The following is a 22104-nucleotide window of genomic DNA, read 5'->3' as shown; positions in this document are numbered from 1 at the left end:
AACTTTGGGCCACCTATTTCCCCTTCTCTTCCCTTGCCTTGTCAACCCTCATCCCACCATACTCTTCCCCAAAGATACTGACCAAGCACTTTTGTACAATAAAGTTTAATCACAATTATAAAAATGTGGCATTGGGTTTGCGCTATTAACATATGTACAGTCCAGCCCAACAGGAAGGGCCTGCCCCCCCACTGTCCCGGCCTGGCAGAGCCAGAGCTTCCAGACACCAGGGTGGGAGGGCGACCCACAGGGTCTGGCAGGAACAGAAGATGAGGCAGGGTTCCAGGCACGGAGTCCCCAGGACTGAGGGCGCAGGGCCCCCCCCCCACGGGGAGAACATGGCCACTGCCCCTAGAGACCCCTAAACTGGGGAGGGGTGCACGCAGGGCACAAAGGGAAGTCCCCATTAACACAAAGCAAGGGGGCTCTGCAGCCCCCCCAAGAACAGGATCTGTACAGGCCGGCACCCCAGGTTTCCACAGGAAACAGCTGCTGGCAGCTACAAAACATTTACAGCTTCTTCTCCGCAAAGAAAAAAAAATCGGGATGGGTAGGCAGGGGCACGAGGGGAAGCAGAAGTTGCCTCGAGGGACTGAGGCTCCCTCGCTGGGCCTGGGGCCCCCCAACCCCACATTCAGAGATGGGGCGTGTGGCCCCTGCTGAGCCCACTAAGGCTGGGTGGGCTGGGGAGCTTAGGGCACCAAGGGGAATAAATAGGGGTGTGGGCACCAGTCCTGCCCCACCTCAGTTGAGGGAGCCGCGGCAGCTCTCGGTGCCGCACAGACATGGGATCTTGTTGTCCTCCAGCGGGAACTTGTAGTCGTAGGTGATCTCCTCATCCACGCCAATGGGCTGCTTGGAGTAGATCACGATCTTCTTCTGGGACTCGATGGTGATCACCTTGGCGTAGCAGTTGGGCTGCAAGATGAGGGTCCAGGGCCATGTGAGCAGCAGCGGCCCCTAGGCCCCCGCCCCACCCCTGGCCCGGCCCGGCCCCTCACGCACCGTGCAGCAGTGGTTGATGAACCTCGCCAGGTTACCACACTTGGTGGCATCGATGATGGTGTCGTGGTCTACCCGGAACAGGTAGCTGCTGCCAATGCCCTCCTGCACATAGCGCTTCTCCCGCATGTCGGCCACCATCTAACAGGACAGGGTGCAATGATCAGGGAGCTGCCCCTTAGCTTCCTGCTGGACCAGGCCTGAACCCACCGGCCCCTGTGATGGGGGGTCCTGACAGTCTCCCAGCCACCACCCCAGGGGCCACATGGCCTGTCTTGGATCTGCAGCTCTCCCTCTGGCACCCACCACCCCAAGGCTCTGACTCACCTGACTTTGCTTCCAGGACTCCCCTCTTGCAGCCACCTCCCTAAACCTTTGGCTGCCATTCTGACAAAGTCACCCAGAGAGGACCCCAGGAAAATCTGAAGTGGTCACTGGGCAGGAGAAGCAGCCACTGGCTCCTCCTGGAGTGTCTCCTGACCCACGGTGGAGCCCCAGACTGCTGGGTGCTAGGGCAGCTACTGAGATGACAACGGCCATTTCATGAACTGAACCCCTTCTCCGGGACCATCTCTCCAAAACAGGCATCCGTGGCTGCCGCTGTCCACCTCAGGGCCTACATTCTTGTGTGAGAAGGAGCAACTCATTTCCCAGAAAACAGGACGATAAACCCTCTGCACCCTCCCTGGGTGAACTCACTCTATTCCAGGGCTTCAACTGCCAGCTAAGTGGTGAGGACTCCTCCCAAACTTCCATCTCCAGCCAAAATCCACCTCAGTGGAGCTGCGGGACGTCATCCTCTAGATGTCCCCCGGGCACTGCAACTTCACATGTCCCAACCAGAGCTCATCTTGACCACACATCCGCTCCTCCTCCTCCTCACTCCCCATCTCACTGGCAGCCCTACATACTCCGAGCTGCTAAAGGCGGCGCCCCGAGAAACAGTCTGGCCTCGGCCCTTGCCCTCACCCTCCAGAGCCAACTCATTGCCTGGTCCTGCCAGCCACCTTGGACCCGGACTCCACTGTTACCCTGGACCCACCGCCTAGCCCAGGCCACCCGCCTTTGGCCGGGATCTGTGCAACAGCCCACACACCCCCACCCCTGCTCGTCTCGGCCTCTAGTTCTCTCTTCACACTGCAGCCAGAGGGAGCTTATTAACCTCCAAAGTCCTCTCCTGCTTAACGCTTTGTAGCGAGTTTCCTCCTCTCATCTCGGTCTAAACTTACTAACGTGGCTCCCAAGCTCTGTGGGCCTCCATCGGCCCCTCTGGCCTCACGTTGCTGCCTCTGGCCCTAGTTTTTCCAACTAGCCATGCTGACCTCCCTGCCCTCCTAAGACCATTCTGCCTCCAGGCCTTTGTACATGCTCTCCCACAACAGGGAGCACCCTTCCCCTCACCTGAGCCTGCGAGTTCCTCATCATCCTTCAGCTGATGGTTGAAACACTACTGTGCTCCCACTGCCCCCACCTCCCTAGACATCCCCTTTCATATCAACCAAACACCATTTTTTATTGTAGTTACTTGTTCAAAACCTGTCCTATCCACTAAACTGTGAGGTCCTTAAAGGTAGAGATGGTCTTGTTTGTTGCTGGATCATTAACATTTAGTTTACCAGTACCCATTACTAGTTGTTGAAGGAAGGAAGGGAGGAAAAAAAAAGGCAGGTCTCACTGGCTAAGCCTTAGAGCGGGCAGGGAGTGCGGGGTTTCACCAGAGGGTCAGGAAGTTCTCACGTCAGCATCCCGTGCTGCCGCCAGTTCAGGGCCTGGGTATGGAGCCTCACCTGGCGGATGTTCTGGCCCACGTATTCGATGACCATCTCGTCAGCTGCAATGGGTTCCATGGCAAACAGCCCCCACTCGTGGATACGGCTCCGGCCGAATCGGAGCTTCTTCTTCCGGAACTAGAGGGTGGAAGGCAGACTGTGCTGCTGGACGCCCCCTCAGCCTAGCTCTTTGCCTTTCGTTGGACCTCCAGGGCTGGAGGGTGTCCTGGCCACTCAACCCAGCCCCACCCGTAGGGGGCTCAACGACGCTGCCTTCCCACTGCTCCCTCCTCAGTCCCCACTCTTCACCTTGAGCTGGTTTAACTTCAGCAGATCGCTGTCCATGATGGCTGAGGTGCCGATGGCGCTCAGCAGCCGCCGCTGCTCGGACCGGCGCTCTGAAAGCACCCGGTTAGTCCCCTGTGAGAAGTAGGCAATAGAAGATGTTAAGTGATGGGAGAACTGATGAGAAGATGCCACCAGTGGGCAGGTACCAAGGAGGAGCCTCACCTGAGTGTCCGCTCCTTCCAGCTGCCGGGCCGAGACAGGGCACACATCCAGGTACCTGTCCTTCTCCTTCTTGCTGATGGGGTAATAGCCTTCACTGCGGGCTGAGCCTGTCTGGTGCTCGCGGGGCCCGTCCTGGGGCCGCCGCTTGCGCTTTGGAGTGCTCAGGTTGGTGAGTGCAGGGTGTTAAGGAAGAGAATAGGGTCCTCACGGGCCAAATCCCTGAGGCTCCGCTCCCCTCTGCCCCCTAGTCCAGTCCAAGGACAGGGCAACTGACCTTAGCTGGAGGTCCTGAGCATACTCAGTGTGAGAACAGAAAGATGGAAAGAAATAGGTCTGCCCACCGTTTTTGATAAAAACACCCTGGAAGCAGAAAAGAGGCACCAGGCAGAGAGAAAGGGAGGCTTGGCAGTCAGAGGAGAAATACCCATGCTGAACATGGCAAAGAGAACTGGATAGGGAAGGATATAAACGCACACCCTAGGAATGATCTCAGGAGAACAGCGCCTGGCTGTGCGATCCCAGGGAAGCCCACCTCCAGCCCTTTGGCCTGTCTCCCTGTCCTGAGAAGACCAGCCTCTCCGTCTCAGGATATTGGTGTGATGGACCCAGTGGGTGTCGTTAAGCCAGTCAGCCCCGCTCGTCTGCTGCAGCAATCGCTCATACGTGAGCCGCAGGTAGCTCATGTCCTCCAAGTCCAGGCCCGAGTTCCAAATGTCATACAGGATGGTCATCTGCTCAAACTCGCTGCGGGGCTCGAAGGTGGGCGGTGGTGGTGGTAGGGGGGGTGGGGGCGGCCGCCGGCGCCGGGCGTGGGAACGGAGGCTACGCCGCCGGACGGCACCCTCGCCATCGCTGCTGCTGCTGCTGCTGCTCTCCGAGGACTCCGACTCCTCCTCTTCCTCCTCCTCCTCCCCCTCCTCTTGCTGCTGCTGCTGCTGCTGCTGCTTTGGCTCCTCTGCCTCGGCCACTACCACCTCAGGGGCCTCCAGGACCTCGTCTGCCGGGGAGCTGAAGAGGGCTGCAGGGGCAGGAACTGGCTCCAGGGGCCGAGGGGCCGGGGTGGAGGGCGGCGGTTTGATGGCTAGGGCGTAGTTGTGCTCCAGGAGGATGTGGCTGAGAAGGGGGCTCGGGCGGTCTGACTCGTCCACTGTCTCTGTGGCCTCCGAGTCGTCGCTGGGTGGCAGGGTAGGCAGCCCGCGCCGGGCTGGGGTCAGGGCCAGGTCGGCCAGCACCGCCAGGTCCACTTCTGTCCCTGGCTCAGCCTCTTCTTCCTCAGTGGAGCGGCCTCGGCTTCCAGCCCGGCTCCGACCTCCTCGGGACACTTCCTCAGGCCAACTCTTGACCAGTGACGCATGGTCCAGGGGCAGGTTGCGAATGGTCCGCTCCAGGCCCCGGGGGACTTTGCGGGAGGTGGGGCCCGGAGACTTGACCTGCGGTGGGGCAGCAGGGGGAGGCTCTGGGGCTGGCACCTCCTCCACGGCAGAAAAGGAGACGGTTTTCCGGCGTTTCTTGGGTGGAGGCAGAAGGGGGATGGGAGAGGAGGGGCGCTCATCGGGGCGGGGAGCAGGGGCTGGGGGTCCAGCCGGTGGCTCGGGGGGAGGCTGGGGCACACTGGGAGGCAGTTCCTCAGTAGAACCTGGGAAAGGAAGCACACAGGTAAAGGGAGAGGGTCAGCTTCTTGGCCTAAAGTCATCAGACTGAGATTCATTATGGGCAGGAACCTGGCCAGCCTCCCTGGGGAGTCCACACCCCAGATGCACTCACTCCTCAGCCTCCGACAGACACTCCTGCTTGCTGGGGAACACACTGCCTGCCTCTTACACCTGTCATGTCCTCAGCACTACAGGCTCCCTTGACAGGACGGAATTTCACATTTGCTCATTCATACCTTCGACAAGCATTTACTGAGCACTAACTATGTGTCAGGGATCAGAAAAACATGTTGAGCAGACACTTTCAAAGCCCTCAGAGAACTTACAATCCAAGCAAGACGATTACACAAAACAAATGTGCAGCCTGAACTCTGAAGGGTGGGGGTGGGGGCTCTAAGGAAACAAACATTTGGTCTCTAACCTTTTTACCAAGACTGGTGGTGACAGAACCACATCCACCAACCAGGCAGAGACCAAGGCAACTTTTTGCCTCCTGCATTTTACAATGAGGATACAGTTAGCCATTTTTGAATTAAAGAATCCATTATTTCAACTATAAATAACATTCTTTGCTTAGCAAGGTGAAACAGATAAAATGTAAGGAACTGAATCTTTGTATTAAAATATTTTACAGAATTGCACTGGGGATTTGCCCAAGTGAGAGAGGTCAGGAAGTCTCCCCTCAAGAAGCTGAAGGTGGGGGGGTATTGCTCAAGTGGTAGAGTGCGTGCTTAGGATGCATGAGGTCCTAGGTTCAATCCCCAGTACCTCCTCTAAGAATAAATCAATTAATAAACCTAAATACCTCCCCAGCAAACAAAAAAAAAGCAGCAGTTGAAGGTGAAGCTGAGGTCCCAAGGATGAGGGGTGGGCTGTGGAGCAGGCAGTGCTGTCTCTCCCTAGCTAACAGGGACAGGGAGCACATCCTCCCTCTGTGGTGACCCCCAAGTCTGCTGCTGAGTCTGGGGGGTCTGAACACTGCTCAAGACATACAGAGCCCTTTCCTTGTCCCGCAGAACTGACCATCCAGATGAGGCTAGTCCATGGCCTCACCCTCTCACCCTTTTAGCCACTCACACAGGCATGGTCTTCGAGGCCCCTGGCCCTGTGCTCACATGGTGCCCTTCGTTTGGAATGCCTCTCTCCTCTCTCCCATCCAAAAAGCTCACATGGACCTTTTAGACCCAAATCAATGCCACCACCTTTGTGAAGGCTTCCCCATTTTTCTCAGACGTTGGTACTATCTTCCTTTCAGAATCAAAAGGCTAGTGGTTCTCAACTGCCAGTCTTCAGATTGGCTGCAGCAGGTTAACAGCTTATATTTTGTGCCAAGTACCAATTCAAGCCTTTTACACAAAGTAAGTACTCATTTAATTCTCACAACCACCCTATGAGGTGAGTACTACTATTAACCTCATCTTACAGATAAGGAAGTCGAGGCAGAGAGAGGCTGATAACCTGCCCAAAGTCACACAGCTAGCAGATGATGGAACAAGACCTGCACCTTGGGGCAGCCTGTGTTGAGTTCGGGGTCTTACCGACTACCCCAAGTGGCTCTGGACCTTCTGCACTGAGACTGAGAGGCTTCACACCCGGCCCTACCACTCATGAGCACCAGGCCTGGCCTGAGCAGGCAGTGAGTAACATGCATCCACTGCCTTAACTGACATGCCCTCAGCCTCCTGTCCCCTGAGGCTCTGGACACCACCTGGGGTCTCAGCCAGGAGTAACCCACGCTCAAGCTAGTGAGCCTCGGCATGCTGGTCCCTGTTCCTCCAGTTTCTATGACTCCTCTCACCACTTCTCTACTCCAACATTTTGGGGCAGCCTTCTCCTCTGACCCATCCTCCCAACCTAGCTCACTGCGCCTTCTGGAAGCCTGGCTCTTGAGGAGAACAAATTCCCCTCCTGACTCAGCTTCTTCCCACAGATTTCCCTTTTGCTTCCCATCCTGAAGGAAAGCTGGTCGTATCTTTCATTTATGGAGATAACTTTCAGGGGACCTGACCAGTCTATACAACTCCCAGAAGCCACCGTTTCTACTCCATGACTTATCCCCCTCCCCCATTAACTGATGGCCACCTGACCCAAGCCAGCCCGAGAAACTTCCCTGAGGATAAGGATCTAAGGTAGGAGTAGGTCTGTCTGCGAGGGTGGCCATCCTCTGCAGAAATGGAACAGAGAAAGACCATTTGCAGAAAGACAGGAATGAACCAGACAGGAAGACAGAAGAAAAGCAAGTCCTGAAGGTGTCCAGACCCATCTTTGGGATCCACCAGACAAGCCCTCTCCCAGGCCTCCTTGGTAGCTCATTCTCTAAAAACCAAGGGGTCCACCTTAATCGTCCTCTCCTCTCCCACCTCTGCCATCTAGCTGGGGATTCTGACATCCCACCTGTTCACCAGATTCTCACATTCACACATCCTCAGCTACCCTCCACCAGTGACACACATGAACTTGTCACCCCTCCTCCACTCTGGACAGTGACACTCTGACATCTACCTTCCGACCACAATTCCCCAGGTCCTTTCAGTTCACCCCACTGCACCTGTTCAACTTCCCATCATCTATCACCCTCCCACTAAATTAACTTCTTTGCCATTCCCAGACCACAGGGGCCCTCACTTCATCTTCTTTTCTTTTTTCTTCTTTACATTTTCCAGGTGATTTTATTTATTTATTTATTTTAGGGGGTTTTTTTGGGGGGGTGTAATTAGGTTTATATATTTATTTTTTTGGAGGCAGTATTGGGGACTGAACCCAGGACCTTGTGCATGCTAAGTATGCACTCTACCACTTGAGCTATACCTTCCCCCATCCTCTCCTTTCACAGTACTTTCCACAGTCTTCCATCACCTCCACTCTGGAGACCCCTAAACCTGAATCCACCCAACTACCTGCCTTCTCTCCTCCTTCACCTCAAACCCCAGCTTAAGCAGGGCTTCTGAGTTGCTGGCCATCCTAGTCAGCTGTCATTCTCACTCCCCACCCTCCTCACCTTCCAAGGCTCCTACTCCACCCATTCCTCTCATGCTCAGAAATTTCCTGCCTCCCTACTGCAGAGAGAAAAAGGAAGCCTTCAGGCTGAAACCCCACATCTCCTTGCCTCCCCACTTACAGAGAGATCTGCATTTGCTCTAGAGAGTCCAACCCCTCACCTCCCCAGGTGCGCCACTCCAGCAAGTATTCCTCTCCCCTGGTCCAGCTACCTGCTCCCTCTTTCCTTCAGTGCATGAACATGCTCAAGTCTCACCTACTTTGAAAAGCTAACTCTCCTCCAACCCTGCATTTTCTTGCTGTCCCTCCACTTCCAGCTGGGTAACCTTGAGCATCTCACTAAGCCTCAAATTCCTCATCTGTAAAATGGGAATAGTAGGGATGCTGTGAGGAATAACTGAGAAACTGAAATTTGCAATGTGCTAGACATAGAGCCTGGCACAAGCAATCTACTCAATAAATGTAACTAACATTATTAATTACCACCCCTCAATTCTCTTCTTTCACAAGAGTAGCCTACCCTTCCAAAAGACTGGTTATTGGTCACCTGCCCTCACTCTTTAAGACCTCCTAACTTGAGCCACACTACTGAAACTGGTAAGGTCACCAGTAACCTCCTGACTAACAAATCCAACAGACACTTTCTCTATTGTGGCCCTCTGAGAAAGACCATTCCCAAGCTCCCTGGTTTCTTTCCCACATCTCTGATCACTCCTTTGCAGCCTCCTCTGGCTCCATTTTGCCCACTTACCTCTTATAAGACTGTAAGGCTCTGCCCCCTTTTCTCATTCCATCATCCTTCCATTCCGTACATCCTTCTAAAGTATACAAGTATATTCACACCCACAGTTTCAAATATCTATCACATTTCCAGTCTACTGTTCTTTCTAGAGCTCCACAGCTATGGATCAAACTACCTACTAAATGCTTCTACTTGGAGATTCCAGAGACACATCAAACTCAACCCCAATTAAAGGCATCAGCCTTCTTCCTAATTCTGGTTCGCCTCCTTGAGTTTCCTTTCTTGGTAAGTAGTTTAACCAAGTGGTTCTGTCTCCTAAATTTCTCTTAAATCCTCATCCCCACTTCTACGCCCACCACCTCACTGCAACCTCCCTGCTTTGTTTCATGCCCTTGCTTACCTGCATCCCTTCAAACCTTCTCACGGGTCACCCCACCTCCCTCCTCACTTCTTCCAAATCCCTCCCCACCTCCAGCCAGAATGACCCTTCTGAAATGCAAAACTGGTCACATCCCACTTTTTCTTCCTACCCTACAGAGAATGAGAGAGTACTACAACTGATGCCCTGTGTCCTGAGACCCCACTGGCTCTTCTACCACCAATGGACTTCAGAGAGGCTGGGAAAAGCATCTTAGGATTAATGAGCCTCAACTCCTCCTCTCATGGGGCCTGGACAAGAAGAGAGTGCACGAGCACTAGGAGGTCTTCCTGTGGTTCTGCCTATCTCAGCCAGATTCTCAATAATGTTCAAGAGCGAGATCTTTGGAAGGCCACATGCATCTCTGAAGCATAACTTGAAAACTGAGTTAATTCCAACCCAAGAGCATACTACTCCAAGTTACCACCATCGCTTGCCTTACTTACTGCAATAGCCTCTTACTCTCCCTGCATAAATTCTGGCCCCTCTCCAAGTTTTCTCTGCACTGCATCTTTTCAAAACACAAACACGATCACGTCATTCCTCTGACGGCATTCCACTGGCCTCAGATAAAGCTCAAATTCCTAACGTGGCATACTCGTTTTGCATGGTCCAGCCTTTGCACCTCTCTCCAGTTCAGGCCTCCCCGGCTCCCGCTCACCCTCAACTCTCCAGAAGGTTAGCTTTCCTTTATGTCTGCCAATACGCCATGGCCTCTGCATGAGGGCCTTTGCGCATGCTAATCACACCCTCTCCTGCTTGTTTTGCCTTGATTTCAGCCCGTAGGTGGTAACCAGAGATTTCCCCTGAGATGTGCTCAGGTTCTCAGGGTACCCTGTACTCTCTTTCGTGGCACTTACCAGTCTGTAGTCACAGATTTTCCTAAGTATTATCTTACATAGAGACTAAACTGTCTCTCCTCACAGACCATAAGCTTCAGGAGGGTGAAAACAGTGCCTCCTGTGTATACCATTGTATCCCTTGTACCCACTGCAAGGACTCGATAACTAAGTATCTACTGCCTGAACAGTTCACTCAGCAGGAAAAATTAAGTACAATGTATTATGTATGTATGTTATGATATAAAATAACTGAACTTACAAATCTACAAAGGAAAGCAAAGATAGAATTAAGTTCTGAGTTTATGTTGCTAACAGTTACTATGTATCCAATTCGTCCATGTAATCACCTTCAGGTACATGCTACACATTAAGGAACAGGCTGAAGAAAAATTAGTAGGAGAAATTAATTAAATTGGGAGTTTTCTCCTTAACTTATTTGGGAAGAGACCATTCTATTTTACTTTAGTAGCCAAACACCAAGGTCTGGCTCTGAAAACTGTTTACAGCATCATAGTTTTGAGCGTGTTTCGGCCATAAATGTCTCCAAGGGATGAGTGACAGGAGAAAGTGACTTCTGTCCAACTCTGTATGTTTTCCAACAGTCACACACTTGTATATAACTGTCGACCCCACTGTTCCCATGGATACAGACACACAAAGACCAAAACAACAGCTCTACACTACCTACCTGCAGGTCTTGCTGGAGACTTCTCCTGTTCGGGGAGAGGTGTGACTGGGGAGTCTGCAACCTGTTCTGGCTCGGGCTCCTCCACAGGTGCTGGCTGGGGCACGGGGACATCTCGGGGGGGCGATGATGCTGAGGGTATGGTTGCTGACTGCTCCTCTTCCTCTTCTTCTTCAGAGGAGGACTCAGATGATGATGAGGACGATGAGGACGATGAGGAGGAAGATGAGGAAGATGAGGAGCTGGATGAGCTGCTGCTCTCGGAGTCCGACGTGCTATCATTCTCACCATCTGAGTCAGCATACAGAGAACATTTGGAGGACGAATCGCTTTCCTCGTCCTCGCCTGGAAATCCAGAAGGGGCAATCAGGCGAGGTGGGAAGACCCCTCACTTGGTCAAGCTGTGGGTTCATTCACTGACTCACTACTAGGGATACATTAGGCTCTGCACTAGGTGCTGGGGATTCCTCCCTTCAAGGAGGTGGAGAAGCACATAATTTGTCCAGAGTGTGATAAACTTCAGTATGAAGGGCTAGGGGAGCAGGCAAATGGAAGCCCTGGATTCTGCCTGGAGGATCAAGCCAGGAAAGACATCCCTGTGAAAATGCCTATCAACAAGGACAAGACGGAGTTCACCGAGCAGACACAGGGGCTAAGTGGAGACATCAAAGGTAAGTGAAGATGATGCCCTTAGGGAATGGCAAGCAGTCTGCTCTAATCACTGAAGGAAGCTTTTCTCAAAATGTGCCTTATAGACACTGTCTGGACAATGGTCTCTGAAAAAGGATTCCAGAGTAAATAAGCTTAGATAATGTTACATGTCTACACCTCTAGGAGTGGTAATACACTAGATGGGCTCTAAGGAATTTTAGTTTTTAAGGAACATAACTGAGTAAATTAGAACAGAAGGTGATGTGGCAGGGAGGAGTGTGGAGAATGGCAGGATGAAGCTGAGCAGATAAGCAGGAGTGAGATCACAAATAGCCTGAAGCATCAGGCTGAGGAGTTAGAAGAGAACAGGGAGCCAGGAAGAGGCTTTATGGAGGGAAGTAACAGGGTCAGGCGTGCATTTTAGGAAGGTTAATTCCATCAGCAAGGTGGAAAATGGATTGAAATAGATAGGGAAGGATGGAAACAGAGACAGAGAAATAAGTCAAAACTGCTGCAGATTGTAAGTAAGAATGAGAGGAGAGCAGGAACAAGGGAGGTGACAAATTCAAGAAACAGAGGCAGTAAAACTGACAGAAACTGGTGACCAAGTGGATGTGTAGGGGTCTGCACCCCCTCACTCTTAGCAGATGATCTTGCCCTCTGATTACCTGAAAGAGAGACTCTCAGATCATCGTCCTCATGATCTTGGCCTCTGTTGAAATGGCACCTCTCAGAGGCATTCCCTCACCATCAGACAGAAGACAGTCAATCTTTCCCCAGTTCCCCAGCCCAGTCACTCCCTACCCCGCTAACCTATTTTATCTTCTTCAAAGCAAGTATCTCTATGTGAAGTGCTATGATCTGTTCACATATTTTCAACTCCCGTCCTCCCCTCTGACTGATTGTAAGCTCTACCAGAGCAGGAATCACATCTGTCCTGGTCACTAATGTGTCCCTAACACCTAGAATGGTGCCTGGCACAGAGCAGGGGCTCAATAAATATTTCTGAACAAATGAATGAAAAGAGAGACTAAACCATGTGCCCAAGCCTCATTACATGTGGAGGAACAGACAGGTGTTCAACTGAATACAGAGTTGTGTCCAGTGACGGCAACTGCAGGGAGGGGAAGAAGGTACAGTTCAGTGGCTGAGCCTTAAAGAAAGAGCCGTGCTCAAAGGGGGAAAGGCAAAGCCTGGCAGCATCAGGGGCAGTAGGAGAATGCAGACTGCTTATCTCAAGGACTTGGGAAAATAAATAGGCTCTCCTGGGTTGTCTGCTGGGGAGAGAGCATTTCAGTTGCAGAGGTAAGCAGGAGGGAGCGTTCTGGATCTTATTTACAGTGGGCCAACAGTTCCAAAGAATGGGGTTAAAAGACAAGTACTTTGGGGGAAGGCGAAGATGGCCAATCAATCCAGCAGGAAGGTTACGTGGGCTCAGAAAAGGGCTATGGGTGGCTGAATCCCTTCTTCCCCAGAATTCTGTTGTACACTGTGTGTGCTTACCATCTGATGCCTCTGTATCCTTCTTCGCAGCATCCATGGCTTCCTCACGCTCTTCATCTTCCTCATCTTCCTCTTCATCCTCCTCATCCTTAAGGAAACGGACAAATGGGAATTAACAGGAAAAGGACAACACGTCCTCCAGGAGGTATTATTACTTGGGCTCCAGCCCAGAGAAAAGCTAACTATGGGGACAAGAACTCAAGACGTAAGCTCTTGGCTGGGACCAGGTGCCTTGGCCCCTCACCTTCTCTGAGGAGGACTCCTGGGATGCCTCCTCCCCCTCACTGTCCAGAGCAAAGGACTTGCGGTGCTTGCCCTGGGTCTTGCTTCGCTCTTCATCTCGCTTTGGGGGCTTGGTCCCCGGACGTCCTGGCTCTCCAACCTCCTTCTCACGCTCAGCGTCTAGGCCCAGATGAGTAGTAGTCAGTGTAATTTACCATCAGCCACAATTACCATTGCTCTGTTCTGCGTGCACACCAGACACAAGAACCACAGCTAAAATCCAGGGACAGACCTACCTGAAGCTTCTCACATCTCACAGAACTGCTTTATTTTAACCATTTCAAATTTCCACTTGGCTCCTTGCCCTCAAGACACTTTCACCCCTTGTACCTGCCTCCTCCTTTCCTATCAGAATCTAAGCAGCCTTCTGTCCCCTTTCTCCTTCACCTGACCTCCCACTCACCATCTTCATCTTCCTCAGCTGGAGTAGAGGGCCGGGGCCTCTTTTCCTCACTGGCCTCTGAAATTTCCGAAGGCTCTTTCCGCTTTACCTGGGAAATGGGAAGAGATAGAGCCCATTCAGAATCCAAACACTCATGGTTCCCAACCACCCTTACCCCAAGGCAGGGGGCCCCCCTTTACCCCTCTTCCCTCCCAACTAGAACTAGGTAAGATCACAATTCTGGGTACCTTGAAGGAAGGCAGCCGCAGGGCCCCTCGCAGCCCTGACCCAAAGGCGAAGGCTTCGATGCCGGTGGTACCCCCGCTCTTGGCCCAGTCCACGAGGGACAGCAGGCCTGGCTCTTTAAGCTTTGTCTTCTCTTTATCCTCCTCCTTGGCTTGCTGTTTAGCTGCATTCTGGAATGGCTGCAGGCAGTATGGGGACTGAGCCCCAGAACCCAGGCGCTCCCTCCTGCCTCCTGCCTGAGAACTACTCCCAGGCCCCAGGAATACAGAAATGCATCTACTCACTTCTCCATTTGACACACATCTAAGCCACACCTCCCTTGCATCAGCCCCTATACATGCATTTCTCAAAAGTCCACTCATTTCGTCCTTCAACTTTATGAAGCTGCTACTATTCCCGCTCTACTAATGAAGACACTGGACATCGAAGCCCAGAGAGATTTAAGGGCTCTGTCCAGTACAAGCAAGCAGTGGAGCCAGGACAAAGGTCTTCTGACTCTCGGGCTCACACTTTTTCTACTGTTCTGTGTGCCCCCTAACTCCCCTGCCCAACTGTGTCCCACCTCGTGTCCACAGACTCTCTCTCCACTTGCTTTGATCATCTCTCTTCTCTATTCTGAACTGTGCAGCCTGAAGAAGCTGGAGACCTATATCCTCCAATGGAGCCCCAGGCCTTCCCAGTCCCAGGCACTGGCCCTCACCTTGGCCTTCTCTTCCTTGCTCTCCCACCACTGATCAAAGGCTCCAAAGGCCACATTCTCCACCATCTTGCGGTTGAGGTCTCGCTGCATGATGCTCTTCATCTCTTGGACGAGGGTGGCCAGTACACGACCCACAGTGCCTGCTGATGGTAGGGCCTTGCCCTCTGCCAGCTCTGCTTCCTCCCTGGGAGGCAGCCGGGCCTCTTCTCCTGAGACTGAGGAGGAGGGCAGGGGCTCGGCTGCCATGGGCAAAGGCAGGTGGTAGGCCTCCCGGGAGTATGCCCCTCGGCCTTCTTGCCCTTGTGTGTACAGCGCATAGGGTAAGCCATAGGCTGCCTCTTGGTGGGGTGGGAATGGGAGAAAGGCCTCCCCAAAAGCCCCACCGGGGGGACCAGCTGAGGCAGCAGTCAATCCTTTGCCCTGCCGCAGCTGGTGGAGCCGAGTTAACATCTGGGTCTGCATCTGGAAGGACATGGGCATCCCTCCCCACTGAGCCCCAAGTCGATCCATGAGCTCTAGGGAGTTCACAAAGTCATAGATGTGGGGAGGGGGTGGAGGAGGTGGGGGGTACTCAGGGGGCGGTGGCCCTTCAGGTCGGGGTGGGAGGAGGTAGGCAGGCTGGTGGGGAGGATAACCAAGGGGAAGGGAAGCCAGGTACGGTGGAGGAGGGGGAGGAGGAGGAGGAGGGGGTGGAGGTTGCTGGGGCGGTGTTGGGGCCGGAGGGGGTGAGCCGCCCCTGTCATCGTCGGAGATTTCCATGTCCTCTCCAGAAGAGCATGGAGAAGCCTGTAGGGGTGCAGAGGACGGTCACAGAAAGCTGCTGCCTGCTCCTTGGGCTTTTCCTCAAATCTCTGTTCTCTTGCCTAGTTCCCTTCCTTCTCTCCCTAGGCCCAACCCTACCTCCCAGATCCCAGGCACCTCCGCCAGCTGAGCCCAACCTCACCTGGTTCTGTCCGTTGGCCTTGGGCGACTCCCGGGTAGCCCCCGGTTCCCCACTCCCCGTAGGTGCCACATCCTCAAAATTTGCTGGGGCTGGAGGGGGTGTGCAAGGCCCATGACCTGACCCAGAAGGCACCTCACTCCCTGTGTCTCTAACCCCAGGGCCTGTGGTGCTGTTCTCTTCCTCTTCCTCAGTGTCAGAGGCCAGGAAAGAAAACTTGGAGCGCTGCTCCTTCAACAACATCTCAATGCGGGAATCCAGGCTGCTGTGTTGAGCAAAGGGCACACTCTCATTGGTGGTCTCTGGGGCTGGAGAGCCAGAACGGGCAGGTGAGGCTGGGCGAGGGGAGGTGCGGGCTTCTTCTCTTTCAGGGCTGGGCCCCCCACCACCCCCGCCTCCACCAGGTTCTGGAGGCTCTGGGGGTGGAGCTTCTGAGGCAGGAGGCCGATAGTCCTGGTCAGCAGGCCGGCTGGGCTCAGGGGGCAAGTAGGAGGTATAGGAAGGTGGGAAGCGTTCAGCTGTATTTTCAGCAAAAGGTGCCCCAGGAGGCTCCTCCCGAGTTGCCCGGCGGGGTGGGTAGGAAGCATGACGTTGGTAGCGATTCCAGCTTTCATAATATGCTGGGTAGTTTGAGTCAGAACCACGAAAATGAGAGGCCGAGGAAGAGGAGGACGACGAGGAGGATGAGGAGGAAGAGGAAGAAGAGGACGATGCGGCGGTGGCTGCAGTGGTAGCGGAGATGGCTGCAGAGGTGGTTGTGGGGGCCGAAGATGCAGAGAAGTGGCGGCGGGAGAAGGAATCTTGGTAGCTGTTCTCTGACCGCCGGGGCTTGAAGGAGGTGGAAGTGGTGCTGGAGGAAACGTGCAGGGGTTAGCTGCGTTCAGCTCTGTATGACCAAATCCCACTGTCCCGGTTGTCCATACCCAAAGACCCTCTACGCTGTTCCCAAAGGAAGATTTAAATGCTGTTGTGTTCCTAGCTAGAGACTAAATTCCCTGAGGACAGGGCTTTGTTGGCTGAATCCACAGAGAAACTAGGACAAATTACTCCCAACTCCCTCTTAGAGACACTCTGGGCTGCTTCTTCCCAGTGGCAGCTCTTAGAATCTGCAGGTCCCAGAGGGTGCTTATGCTGTACCTGCTGGAGTAGGCAGAGTCCTGAGAGTAGGGGGTGCTGCCCCGAGATGTGTAGGGGGTTCCTTGGGAGGACTGAGGGGTGAACTGGCCGAAGGAAGAGGGGGTGTCTTGTCGGCCGCTGGAGAAGCTTGTGTCCTGGGAGCAGGGGGTGCCATTGCCAGGAGTGCCCACTGCAGCAGTGCCTGCTGGGAAGGCAGCTGCGTCGGAGGAGGAGCGGCGGCGGGATTCAGTCTGGAGAGAGAGTGAAGCAGGGAGGAAAGAGATCAAGCACTATTTGACAATGTGCCCTTCCCAAACTAAGAATTCCAATTCTCCATCTTTTGAAAGCACCCAACATCTTTTTCTTGGCGCTTCCTATACTTAACAGTGAGTTCAGAACCTCCCAGACTACTGCTGGCATCCAAGCACTGGCCCACATGGCTAGGGCTACAGCAACCACAAGCTTCTCACCGTCTCAGTGGCTGCACCAGAGCCTTGGAACTTCTCACTCAGGGCCTTGCCCCCAGTGGGCACCGTCTGAGGGGTGTAGGAGCCATTGACTATTAGTTCATAGTACTTCATTCGTTGTTGTCCTGGAGCGAGGGAAATGGAAACCAACAGAGTCAGATGGAGGAAACAACTCCTTTCTGATTTGCTATTCCCATTTCATTCAGGCCTCAAGTTTCCTAAGATTTCTTAGAAACCTGGGTTTGGGGTTTTCAGTTCTTCCACTTATCTCTATCTAATAACTACTACAAACCACAGACTGGACGACAATTCACAGTCCACATATCACTTCCAACGTGTGTTACTGTGTTGAATGATCACTGGGAGAGAGAAACACCAGTACCCCTATTTTACAGTCTTAAAAGAAAATTCATCTGCACAAAGTCACAAAGTTGGTCGGTGGTAGAAGCAGAATTCAAACTCAGGTCATCTGATGCTAGATCTCACCACGGTCTTTATCCTATAAACTTATGTTGCACAATGGCAGCCTGAAGGCTAAATCCAGCCCCTCATCGTGTTTTTTTTTTTTTGTTTGCCCTATACAATCACTTAAAATATTGAGAAGGAAGGGGGAGAAATGCAAGATTTAAAGCCCATGAGATTTCACACAAGAACCTAGATTTCCAGCTTAAAAAATAAATTATCCGTCAATACTAGTCGTCATTGCCACTTACAAATTGGCTAATGCCAACTAATAGCTGCCTCCCTTAAATGGCACTAGACAGTATGCCACGGCCCCCACCCCTCCCTACTGCTCCTTGACACAAAAGCCCAGACTGTTCACTCACCTATACAGGTCCCAAATTCTTGACACAAAATTTCAAAACCCAAAAAACTCAAAATCCAATGTTTTTGGAAATTTGGTGTCAAAACCTGACCTGAAGCTATTTACTACAGTTTTCATTCATCCTACCTAGTATGACCTTTCACACATTTTCTTACAAGCACAGTCATACACCAGACCACAGGGTGCTGCCCTAACCCTGCCAGAGATAACATACAAAAACTCACATATATGCCATAACCCCTCTGTAAAATTCTGATGTCTAAAACACAATCTGGCCCAAAAGTTTCGAATGAAAAATCATAAACCTGATCCCTTGTCTGACCCCAACAGGCATTTGCGTGTACCATCTCTGCCTGAACCCAACCTCAGGCAGCAGGAAGGGAGCTCTCACCTTTGATGTCGAGCTGGGCATGAATAATGTTGCCCATGACAGAGGTAAGGTGGAGGTTTTTCACTGTTTCCTTGGCTCCCCGAGTGCTGGTGAAGAGCACACGGGCCAGGCCCAGGTGCTTGCGAGTACGAGGGTGAAGAAGGATCTCTACCTCTTCCACCTCGCCATACTTTCGGCACATGTCCTTCAGGAAGGTCTCCCGCACGTTGTCATTCAGCCTTGCGAAAGTCACTTCTTTCAGTGGGATCTGTCCAATGTAGAACTCATCCAGCTGCGGAAAAGACAGGAGTTAAGCCCCGGCCTCAATACTGATCACTGCTCCTTTGCCCTCTAGGAAACTTCAGAAGATCCATGAGGCCAAGAGAGAGAGAACTAGGAAACTAAGAGGCAAGGGAAGAGGGAAGGGGTTCCCAACAAGGGATACATTAGTCTTGACCCTTCTCTTCTCTAAAGTCTTCTCACCACAGGACAATGGCAAGAACCAGGAAAATAAATGTACAAACAGAAGACTAAACGTACATGGAAGGAACTAGTTATGTGAAAGTAATTCACTACCTCGGCTTTTACTAAGTGATTACCATGGCCTGGGCATTAGGAATACAAAGATAGAAAAAAAAAGGATTCTGATTCAGAAAAGCAGAGAAAACAGACAGACAGACACACACACAATCACAACATGACACAAGTGTCAGCAAAGGTGTAGACAGGGTTCCTGGGAGCCCAGAAAAGGAAATCTTTGCTCAGAGTGGAGGCAAGAAAGAATTCATAAAAATGGTGTCATTCGTACTAGGCTTTTCAGATAAACAGGAGTTCACCAAAAATGACAGCACCCATAAGGCACAGAACTCTTAAATAACTTGGCATTGCCTGGAACATGCAAAGCACTCAGTAGGAAGAAATACACATGTGCAATATCAAAGCAGATGAGGCTTGGCCAAATGAATAATCATACTTGTCAATGCACAAAAACGTGCACTTGTCAACAGAAGTAAGGTAAGAGAACAGTAAAACCAAAGAGACAAATGACAGCAATAAAATAGAGAAACGCATGGAGGCAAGGAAACCAGGGGAAATGAATACAAGAGTCTGTATTAAAGGAATGGCAACAAAAATAGAAAAACTAAGGTAAAAGAAGAAACATGTTTATAAAAAAGATTCAGCACAATTTGGTGACAGATAAAGTAGAAGAATCACAGGATGACTCCCAAGTTTCTAGTTTGTGCTGCTGAGTAGATGGTGCTGTCATTCATCAGTAGAAGGAAAATAGAAAGGAGAGCAGGATTAAGGGGGTGAATATAATTGTTTTACATCTCTCGAGATTGAGGTTTCTGGATGGAGCCATCCCTCCATGAGGCATGTTAAGTCTAGAGTTCAAGAAACTGATCTTGGCTGGGAACAGAGATTTCAAAGTAATCAACATTTCAGTAACAAAGTTGTGGAGCAGAAAGAGACTGTTCAGGAAAAGTGTATGAAGTGAAAAAAGAGGAGTGAGGGAACCCCACAAATGACTTATTCAAAATGGAAGAATACAGAATTAATGAAAGAAACTAAGAACCACCAGTTTTCCAGGTCCAGTCCATGGCCTGATGAGTATCCTGCCCAGTCAGGGACACAGGAATCCTCTAAGGACACAAGATGGAGGAGGGACGAGGAACAGCAGACCCCCAGGGATGTTGTCACTGTATCCAGTGGCCTTGTCATTCCCCTTAATTGAGAAACTCGGGTAACATACAGGGCACTGTTTTGCTGTCTGCTGTCTAGAAGCACATGGTGATAGGTGTAGTAGGTAGACCTGTCTTCGTCCTTCAAAAAGTTAACACCCCTGCTTGAGACACTTCACCTATACCTTTTTAGAAGATAAACATCCCTCCTGTCCAGAACAACTCAGTCTCACAGACTCAGAAATTATTAGATCTGGCTGTGATCTTTTCATTGGAAAACCCCCTTTTATTATGCTACAATAAGACTAGACTGCAAGGATCAATCCTTCACACTTTCCGAGGGCCACCACACCAAGACACCAGCAGACACGTACCTTAAACTTAGGGACTGGGAGGGAAAATTCTCTGTTTTTGGACCTGACGTGGCAACGGGGGTCTTGGAGGTCTTCGACTGGAATATACTTTGAGTCCTAGGAAAAAAGCAGGAACAGAAAGATAGTTCAAGAAGAAACCACATCGTTGAGCTCTAGAGCCCCTTTGGAGACCCATCTGCAAAAGAGCTGGATGCTGGTTGCCCACTTTAAAGGAGGCAGGCTATGGGTATGGGAGTTCTCGGTGGTGAACGGAGGTAACAGAGAAGAATCGGGCCTGAGTTCCCTAGATGGCAAGGAAAGGCCTGGGGCACTCACGTTGACACTGAAGTGGATTCCATCGTATCTGTACACCTTTTGAGAAGGCCTGCGTAAGGCAGGGTCCAAGGCAGGATCCACGATGAGCTTGTAGTTCCGCCACTGGAAGCTCGGGGCTTTCTGCCCATCTCCCCCACCTTCCTGATCCATCTTTGCTCATTTACACTGTTAGGAAAGAGGGATACGCAAGGGGGTTCAGGACTTAGGCCTGACTCCCTTGCTGCCCCTCACCGACTAGCCCTGACTCCAGGTTCTCTCATCACCCCAGTTTCCACACCTCACCATGACCCGTGGCTCCCCTAGATTTCCCAAGTACCTTCTTTCACCACAACACCCCATTCTCTCTCTACCTCCCAACTCTACCCTCAGGCCCCCAGGCCCATCTCGCGCCCCCTTACCTTCCCGCTCTCCCTAGCGCGCGCCCCACTTGGCCTCGGCGCAAGACCCCTCCCCCGCCCCCTGGCAGGCCCCGCCCCCTCCCGCCTCCTCACCGGCCAGCGGCCCGGGCCAAGCCCGGCTCCCGCTCCCACACACCCGCTCCGGTCCCCGCGCCCCGATCCTCCAGCCAAGAGGTGGCACCTCTTCGGGGCGTTGGAAACACCGCGAGACCGAGCCCGAGACCCGGCTTCGGCCCCGAATCCGGGCGGGGGGTGGGGGGAACGCGCGCCGCTGCCCTCTCCTCCCGCCCCGGCGCGTTCTGCCCCCCCCATCTCCGCGCACGCGCGGCGCGGCCCCACTCACCCGCTCGTGGCGAGCGGCTCCCCCTCCCCCCACCCCGCGCGGCACCTTAGCGGCGCGAGGCGGCGGCGGCGGCGGCGGCGACAGCGCGAGACCCGGCCCCGCAGCGGTGGCGGCGGCGGCGCCCCCCCACCACCACCTCCCCGGCGCGCGCACCAAACACCACCGCCACCTGCGCGAGGCCCAGCGGGCACAGCGTCTACATTCGCACTTTCGCCACGGGCGCCGCCGGGAGACCCACGGGGCCTAGGATGACGGCTTCGCCTCGGCCGGCGCCCTATAAGGCTCAAGAGTTGCGGCCCAGGAAGCCTGGAGATTGGCCGCATCCCCCGGAGAGTGGGCTTCACCACGACTATCCAGCTGCTCTGGCCTAGGGTCCTTGACGAATCGGCGGCGACGAAAGCAACGACTAATCCCTGAGGAAAAGGGGGCGGGGCGGAGGGGAGGAGGCCAGCCAGAGCTCGGGAGATTTGAGTGGCGCGTTGAACAGACGCAGATTCGTCAGGCGGGCGGGGCGAATCAGTGGACAGGATGCGAGCTTCTTTGCTCCTCTTTCCTGCGCCTTCCTCAGGCGGCCAAAGGTCTAAGAGGCTGCAGATTCGCCACAAGTCCTGGCTTCAGCTGTTGCCTCCCTTCACCCGCCTTGGTGGAGTCAAGAAAATAATGCCTGGTTAGCCAAGCCCTTTTGGCAGAGTCGGCTACTTTTCCTGGCTCTATCTTACTAGCACAACTCAGAGGATTGTTCAGTTCCGACCCAGGGGGAATAGCTACAGAGTCCGATGAGAATTTTCGACCGAGCATAGAGCTGCCAAAGTGATTCTGAGAAGGAGCCGGCCTAGCGAATCTGCGAATTCTTTTATGGGCGGGGCCAAGGCGCCGCGCGCAGAGGGCGTGG

General features: G+C 52.9%; 1 protein-coding gene across 7 annotated transcripts; it reads right to left on the bottom strand.

The window, feature by feature from the left end:
* Positions 1–89: 89 nt before the first annotated feature.
* Positions 90–22063, bottom strand: SETD1A (SET domain containing 1A, histone lysine methyltransferase). 7 transcript variants are annotated; one of them, XM_072942975.1, is made up of 19 exons: positions 21382–22063; positions 20472–20636; positions 20157–20252; positions 18122–18392; positions 16908–17029; positions 16459–16688; positions 15325–16171; positions 14382–15167; positions 13684–13860; positions 13457–13544; positions 13016–13173; positions 12772–12859; positions 10621–10962; positions 3874–4917; positions 3282–3454; positions 3081–3191; positions 2790–2909; positions 1006–1143; positions 90–918 (listed from the first exon to the last, which is right to left on the bottom strand). In XM_072942975.1, exons 2-19 carry the CDS (start codon positions 20619–20621, stop codon positions 745–747), a joined length of 5115 nt encoding a protein of 1704 aa, XP_072799076.1. In that variant the 5' UTR covers positions 20622–20636; positions 21382–22063; the 3' UTR covers positions 90–744. The 7 variants fall into 7 exon arrangements, with proteins under 7 accessions (XP_072799076.1, XP_072799079.1, XP_072799077.1 ...); XM_072942978.1 differs by having other exon boundaries at positions 21451–22063; XM_072942976.1 differs by lacking the exon at positions 21382–22063 and adding an exon at positions 21258–21379.
* Between the last annotated feature and the right edge of the window lie 41 nt (positions 22064–22104).

The sequence above is a fragment of the Vicugna pacos genome, chromosome 18 (genome assembly GCF_048564905.1).
Source record: "Vicugna pacos chromosome 18, VicPac4, whole genome shotgun sequence".
Lineage (NCBI taxonomy): Eukaryota > Metazoa > Chordata > Mammalia > Artiodactyla > Camelidae > Vicugna > Vicugna pacos.
This window is presented reverse-complemented; position numbering and strand designations above follow the sequence as displayed.

What these genes read in the sequence shown, in the direction of transcription:
- SETD1A (XM_072942975.1), bottom strand. Translation starts at nt 20,621, where the DNA reads ATGGATCAGGAAGGTGGGGGAGATGGGCAGAAAGCCCCGAGCTTCCAG. An exon ending in AGCTGAGGAAGATGAAGATG is followed by an intron (nt 13,174 to 13,456) that starts GTGAGTGGGAGG and finishes ATCTGGGCCTAG; the next exon opens with ACGCTGAGCGTGAGAAGGAG. An exon ending in GTCTCCAGCAAGACCTGCAG is followed by an intron (nt 4,918 to 10,620) that starts GTAGGTAGTGTA and finishes TTCCTTTCCCAG; the next exon opens with GTTCTACTGAGGAACTGCCT.